The 7405-nt window shown below is 50.8% G+C and overlaps 1 protein-coding gene across 1 annotated transcript; it reads left to right on the top strand.

Annotated features, from left to right (window-relative positions):
• Nucleotides 1-2049: 2049 nt before the first annotated feature.
• On the top strand, nucleotides 2050-6444 carry LOC102910874 (cytochrome P450 2D20). The gene is made up of 9 exons (XM_015998784.3): nucleotides 2050-2360; nucleotides 3163-3334; nucleotides 3604-3756; nucleotides 3836-3996; nucleotides 4655-4831; nucleotides 5016-5157; nucleotides 5355-5542; nucleotides 5942-6083; nucleotides 6184-6444. The coding sequence occupies exons 1-9, from the start codon at nucleotides 2172-2174 to the stop codon at nucleotides 6360-6362; spliced, it is 1503 nt and encodes a 500-aa protein (XP_015854270.3). The 5' UTR covers nucleotides 2050-2171; the 3' UTR covers nucleotides 6363-6444.
• The last annotated feature ends 961 nt before the right edge of the window (nucleotides 6445-7405 follow it).

The following is a 7405-nucleotide window of genomic DNA, read 5'->3' as shown; positions in this document are numbered from 1 at the left end:
TAAATGTCATCGTCAATTCTTCTCCACCTTGTTTGTTGAGACAATGTCTCAGTCAACTCGGAGCCCACTCATGAGCTACACTGGCTGGCCAGCGACTGAGCACCTCCCTTTTCTGCCTCCCTAGCACTGGGATTGCAGAAGAGGTTGGCGAGTCCAGATGCCCCGGAATGAATGCATGTCCTCATGTTTAACTGCCAGCCCCACACTGTGAGAGCCACTGCCCTGCCCTCAACACGGCTCTTTTTGGTGCTATTTTATATATAATACTGCTTGTCATTCCGTTCTCACATGGTTCCAGATGCTTCGTTGTTAGATGAAGAAAGAACAAGTTGTTTTCTTGTGTTGACTTTGTATCTTTGCTGAATTTGTTTGATGTTCTCACATGGTATTGTGAAACCTCCATTTCCTACTTGCACAATTATATAATCTATGATCAATGATTATAATCTTTCCTCCTACCTGGGACACATCATCTCAAGTGAGCTGTGGCCTTGTGTCTCACAGACAAGCTCACACTTTTCTACACTCAGAACCAAGAGCCTCCACTGTGTCCACCATATTCCATTTGAGCTCAGGTTCTCAGGAGACTGATGACCTTGCCCCAGCTGCCTAGGAAACAGTGACACCTGGAACCTGATTTGGTGGCTGCATGGCTGTGCCCCAGCCCCACCCCCTCGAACTCTGTTCTTTGTTACCAGAAGTCATGAGCCTATCTTGGTTCCAGAACAGATTCAGCCCACTGACAACTAATTCTACAACTTGGTAAGTTGGAATTGAGATGGTTCAGTGTGGTGATCTAGCTCAGCATCCCCTTTATATTCATTTTAGAAATAAACAAAACACTCATCCAGGAATTTTGTGACATTGATTCTCAGTACTTTATATTTCTTTATATACCGAGCGTACATCATCTCAAGCATTGGAGGAGGAGGAGGACATGCCAAGAAACACAGGGTGAAGGAAAGACAGAGACCACCCTGTGACGAGTACCTGACCTGAGCTCATCACCTCCAGAGACTCTCTGACAGTTGCTGATATTTTTTCAATTCTCAGACCTGATGGAAGAAGGGCCCAGGTTCTGAGCCTGGATTTCCTGATCATTTCAGCAAATTCAGCCCCATCCACCAGACTCCACAGGCTGCAGCCACCTTCTTCCCGCTGCCCCTCACTCCAACAAAACCATTCACTGGCTTTTACACTTACAGCAGGTGGTCTGTCCTGCCAACTAAGTGATCCTTGAGCCTCCAGGGTGGTCTTACCCCATGCTGTGGCATTGTCAACAAATCCCTCAAAACTCTGCCTGTGTGGCATGAGGAGCAACACCCTTTCCTTCACTATTATGATAACTGTAGACAAAGGGCTCCACCCACCAAGAAGCAAAAGGTGTGTAAAATTAGACACACCAGCTTCCGTGAGAAAAGTACCTGGATGGACATCCTGCTGGCCTCCCCAGGATTCTCTGACAGCTGTAGACCATTATTCAGCTTTCTCAGATAGGAGCTGAGAGGTCCCCAGGCTGTGAGTTTGGCCTTCCTCAGGTGTTGAGTGACCTCACACCTGTACTCATGGCCCCCCGGGATGGAGCTGCCCTCCCCACACTGCCTGTCAATCATCCTCATTGACTAGCCACACAAGCCACTTCAGTGGCCCTTCCACACAGTGATAGTGCCTGCAGTGTCCATCACACCTCATGTCCTAGGGCAAGTGTTCCATGAAGCTTCACAAAGTCTCAACCATTCTGAGACAGTGTGCTCAGGCCCCCAGAGCTCTGCCTGTGTGGCCTATCACTGACTGACTTCCCTGGACTGTGTGATCCTGAACCTTGAGGCAGAGTCGACTGGTCATCTTCCTCTGTGCTCACAGTGCCCAGCCCTACATAACCACAGTGTACAGCTCCTGTGGAGAAAGTGATGTTTCTCCCCTGGATAAACACCAGAGCAGAGGGGAAAGGGCAGGAACCTCTGAGGCAGACTTCCCCTCACCTGTTCTCACCCCTCCCTACACACCCTGGCTAAACAGTAAACACAGCTACGTGGCTCAAGGCAGAGAACAAAGTGCAGCCTTATCCCCTTCATAAGGGACCAGGCCCCATTCTGTCCCTATAGTGTCTGTCCTGATCCCAGTAGTTTGGACAGGTGTCCCCAAACAGCCTGGGAAGCAGTGGGGCAGCCATGGCACTGTTGTTTGGAGATGGCCTGTGGTCTGTGGTCATATTCACGGCCATCTTCCTGCTTCTGGTGGACCTGATGTACCGACGAAAGTTCTGGACTACCCGCTACCCTCCAGGCCCTGTGCCGCTACCTGGGCTGGGCAACCTGCTGCAGGTGGACTTCGAGAACATGCCATACAGTTTGTACAAGGTGAGACAGAAGGTGGTGGAGGGGGTAGAGGTCATGATGCCCCTGAAGCCACAGGATTGACAGGTAGATGGTCTCCAAGAGGAGGAAGGCTGAGTAGTTTCCTTGTGGCCCTTACTTCTGGGTCTGAGGACACTGTGGACTTTCTAAGAGCAGAGGCTCAGTATGGAGAGGCCATGGAGGCAGGCTGGGAGTCTGGTTGGACAGGGCAGAGTTGGGAAGGATCCAGGTCCCTTGTGATCTCCTCACTGGATGAGGTCTCAGGGAAAGAGGGGAGGAGTCAGGTTCCAGTGTAGCCTGTCAGTCAGGAAAGAGAAGTGGGCGAGAGGGACTGTGTATGCTATAATCTCTTGCTGCTGTGTGGATTCAGGAACCCAAATTTCTCTCATATGTAGGGGTATGAAGGGGGAAAGAACCCTGATCTGGCAGGGTCACCTCTGAATGACCATATCTACTATGAGAACTTTGCTGGATTTAGAAGAATGGATACCCCATTCACAAGATGCGATACCTCAGGCTAGAGATAGAGTCAGTGACAGAGCGTTTGCCCAGGACAGGGCAGGACCAAGGTTCAATAATGTGTACCATCCAAATGTGCTCATGATTCTGTGCCTGTGCTCCTACACACACACACACACACACACACACACACACACACACACACACACACACACACAGAGAGAGAGAGAGAGAGAGAGAGAGAGAGAGAGAGAGAGAGAGAGAGAGAGAGAGATGTATGTTGAAATTTGATCTTCCAGTCTGCTGGGGACCTCCACTTCCTAAGTGCTCTGTCCCTCTTCTTCAGCTTCGACAACGCTATGGTGACGTGTTCAGCCTGCAGATGGCCTGGAAGCCCGTGATTGTGATCAATGGACTGAAGGCGGTTCGGGAAGTGCTGGTGAACTGTGGAGAGGACACCTCTGACCGCCCTCCAATGCCCATCTATGATCACATGGGCTTTGCGCACAAATCTAAAGGCAAAGATCTATCCTGGGGACAAGGCACAGAGAATAGGGCTTGAGGAGCCATGGACAGAAGATGGACAGGACTGAATGGAGGGGATGTGTTCAGGCAATGCAAGGGGAAGTCACTGGAATGCAGGTGGAGACACTAAAGTGGCATGTGCTGCTATGTGACAGCAAAGTGCTGGGGCACTGGTGGCTGAGACTGACCACAGGGAAATGTTGGGAGCAGAGGAGATGGCACAGACACATGTATCCTTAGTAACACAGGGATCTCTCTGCAGGTGTTGTCTTAGCGCCTTATGGGCCCCAGTGGCGAGAGCAGCGAAGATTCTCTCTGACCACCATGCGAGACTTCGGCCTGGGCAAGAAATCTCTGGAACAGTGGGTGACAGAGGAGGCTGGCCACCTCTGTGAAGCCTTGGCCAAGGAAGCTGGTGGGTGATGAGTGAGATGTAGAGATGTGGGCAGGCACTTATGAGCAATACCATGACTTCCTTGCATCTCTGCTTCCAGGACATCCTTTTAATCCCATCAATCTCCTGAAAAAGGGTGTGTGCAATGTGATTTCATCCCTCATCTATGCCCATCGCTTTGAGTATGAAGACCCTTTCTTAAACCAACTGCTCAAAACATTACAGGAAAGTTTGGGAGAGGACTCTGGCTTCATTGCTGAGGTTTGAGTCTCAGGGTAATGTGCATGGCTACTTCTATGCTGCAAATCCTATCAGAATAATTATGCATTCAGGAAAATGGGGTGAAGTCCAGTGTGATAGTCAAATGCAGGAGGAAAGGTCTGCAGGTTGTCAAACCTCAGATAACAGGAGGGGAGGAGTGGACAAAGGTCAGGGCTCTAGGGATGGAGTGACTTCTGCATGGTGTGTACATGGAACCTGCACATCCTGTTAGATTTACAGGGTAGAGTAGTCGTCTGGTTCACCTTGGGCTACAAGACAGCCTAGAGGCTGGAACAGAGGAAGAAGCATGTTATGGGTGGGAACAAACAGACCCTGAGTCCTTTGTAGAAGAGGCCAGAACCTGAGACTGGTCCAGGTGAACAGTGAGCAGAAACAGCATCCAGGGGCAGGAGATAGATGGTGAATGGGTAAAGGAACATACAAGTAAGCCTGGAGATCTGAGCTGGATCCTTGGGACCCATGTGAGAGATGGATCTTATTCTACAAGTTGTTTTCTGACTACCAAACAGGAGCCATTTTGCACATGTCTGTGCGTACACACACACACACACACACACACACACACACACACACACACACACACACACGATTCTTCATTAGCTGTAAAATCAACTAGACTGTTGTATTTCTTTCCCAGGTACTGAATGCTGTCCCAGTGCTTCTTCGCATCCCTGGGCTGCCTGGCAAAGCCCTCCCCAAGCTGACCGAGTTCATAGACTCACTGGATAAGATGTTGATTGAGCACAAGACATCCTGGGACCCCGCCCAGCCTCCCCGAGACCTGACAGATGCCTTCCTGGCTGAGATAGAGAAGGTGAGGACAGCCAGGAACATGGGGCCAGTGCCTTTGGGCAGAAGTGTTCTGTGTCTTGTGATACCAGGTGGGTGGGGTTTATATGTCACCCATGGACCACACACCTGTGGTGCATGAACACAATGGTTGATGGTTTGGGGATTACTGCCTGTGTTTTTGAGCCTACCTTCTCTGTCTGTCCCAGGCCAAGGGGAACCCCGAGAGCAGCTTCAATGATGGGAACCTGCGTGTGGTGGTGGCTGACATGTTCATGGCAGGGACAGTTACCACCTCTACCACACTGTCCTGGGCCCTGCTGCTCATGATCCTGCACCCGGATGTGCAGAGTGAGCCTGGCTGGGACTGGGAGGGAATGTGAGGGAAGAAAGGTAGAAGTACTGGAGAAGCTGGGTGCTTCAGCATCAGCTTGCCCCAGACTCCCATAAGTCTGATGGGAGTCTTAATTCACTTATTCATCCAGTGGGATAAGGTCAGGGAAGAGCCATCAAGGGACCGCTTCACTGAGGGGATGCCGTCCCTCCAGGCCGCGTCCAACAGGAGATTGATGAAGTCATAGGGCAGGGGCGGCATCCAGAGATGGCAGACCAGGCCCGCATGCCCTACACCAATGCTGTCATTCATGAGGTCCAGCGATTTGCAGACATTGTCCCAGTGAATATACCACACATGACATCCCGTGACATTGAAGTACAGGGCTTCCTCATTCCCAAGGTATGCATGGGGTCGCTTGTCCCAGGGTCACCACTAGGCAAACAAAGGCTATAAAGACCAAGACCACCACATCCTGAATTTGCATTTGGTTTTTGCACCAACCTGTTTGTGAGTATACAGCAGCCATTGTCCAGGATCCCCCAGGGAAGAGGGATGTCCAAGAAAATAAGCCACAGGTTTTTGAGGGAACACTACACACAGAGGCAGGTTTGATTTGGGTACCCATGGGAGCTTTGTCACAGGGCCTTGACTGGTACCAGAAAAGGTACTAAGAGGCTTTGAGGTTGGGGTGAATGAAAGAATCAGTGTGTGCACGAAGAGGTTTTGCATGTGAACTTGATGCCCAGGGTCATGTTAGCCATGTCCCAGTCCGTGTTCAAACTATGTGCCTCCTGACAGGGAACGACCCTCATCCCCAACCTGTCCTCCGTGCTGAAGGATGAGACTGTCTGGGAGAAGCCCCTCCAGTTCCATCCTGAACACTTCCTGGATGCCCAGGGCTGCTTTGTGAAGCATGAGGCCTTCATGCCATTCTCAGCAGGTCCTGGGGGGTGCCTGGCTCCCTGTCTCTTCCCAGGGGGCCTTGGAGGGTGGAGCAATCATCAGGCCCCAGACTGACTGAGCCCCTCTCCCACCCACAGGCCGCAGAGCATGCCTGGGGGAGCCTCTGGCCCGCATGGAGCTCTTCCTCTTCTTCACCTGCCTCCTGCAGCGCTTTAGCTTCTCGGTGCCTGATGGACAGCCCCGGCCCAGCGACCGTGGCATCTACGCATTGCCAGTTACCACAGTCCCCTACGAGCTCTGTGTAGTCGTGCGCTAGCAAGGACAGCAGCTCCAACCTTCTCCCAAGCTTGTGCTGAGTCCAATAAACCTGTTCAGCACCATTGGGTGCTGGTAGAGAAGCTGTGATCTCTGTTCCCCTTAATTACCAACTCTCTCTGTGTGTGAACAGGTTATACCACATGTTCTGTCCAACCCCATCCTTGTCTCAACTGTGTCCCAAGACAACAGTCTACAGTCTTCCCCCTCTGCCTCAGACCTCCCCTCAACTTTAATGTTGTGAGTAAAGAGTTTACTGAGCCAAGAGCAATGGCACAGGCCTGCAGAATATCTTGAAAGAGGCCAAGACAAGATGATTGCAAGTTCAAGCTTAGCCTGGCCTATATGGCCTGGACCTCTTAATGAGACCTCTTATCAAAAAGGGGTGTGTAGTCTCAAGACTGTTATTCAGGAAGGAGGAGGGAATGAAAGGAGGGAGGTAAGGAAATTTTACACACTATAGGAAGAGAGGTCATTGTCCTGGTGGTCAGTGATTGACCCTAGATCACACAGAAAGACTCATCAAAGGCCACTGGGTGGGTGACCAACCACAGACAGACATCAAGACTTAATGGTTCTTAGAGGAAATGTGAATGGCTTGTGATGGAAATCAGCACGATTCTTATTTTGGTGACAGATGTTGGTAAAGGTCCCCAAGACCCTTAAGTGCCACAAATGGTTAAGAGGTCTCTCAAGCTAGACAAGCTACTGTCCTCACAGCTCAGGCTTTCTGCAGGGAAAGGATGCAGGAGAAAATATGGGGTAGCAAAAGGTGACTGGTCAAAATCCTGGAGGATGGGCAGGACCCAGCTGTTCTGTCTGGTGCTGTCTCTCCAGACTGAGGAGAGTGCTCCTGGCAAGCACGTGGGACAGATATAATGGATGTTACTCACTAAAAAAGTTAAAGAATCTTGGGGCTTGAATATTTGGGGGCTTGGTGAGGCCAGGTAGAACATGGAGTCATGGAGTATCCCTTGAGGCTCATCTTAGTTTTCATATAATCTGAGGCCAGACTGTAGCATCCCAAGACCCTGAGCTCTGTGG

Source organism: Peromyscus maniculatus, chromosome 20, assembly GCF_049852395.1.
Source record: "Peromyscus maniculatus bairdii isolate BWxNUB_F1_BW_parent chromosome 20, HU_Pman_BW_mat_3.1, whole genome shotgun sequence".
NCBI lineage: Eukaryota > Metazoa > Chordata > Mammalia > Rodentia > Cricetidae > Peromyscus > Peromyscus maniculatus.
Note: the sequence above shows the minus strand (reverse complement) of the source record. Positions and strands in the feature narration are given on the sequence as shown.

Bases quoted from the DNA above. Each gene is read 5' to 3' on its own strand.
- LOC102910874 (XM_015998784.3), top strand. From the start codon at position 2,172: ATGGCACTGTTGTTTGGAGATGGCCTGTGGTCTGTGGTCATATTCACG. The intron at 3,757-3,835 runs GTGGGTGATGAG...CTCTGCTTCCAG, and splicing joins AGCCTTGGCCAAGGAAGCTG to GACATCCTTTTAATCCCATC. The intron at 4,832-5,015 runs GTGAGGACAGCC...TGTCTGTCCCAG, and splicing joins TCCTGGCTGAGATAGAGAAG to GCCAAGGGGAACCCCGAGAG.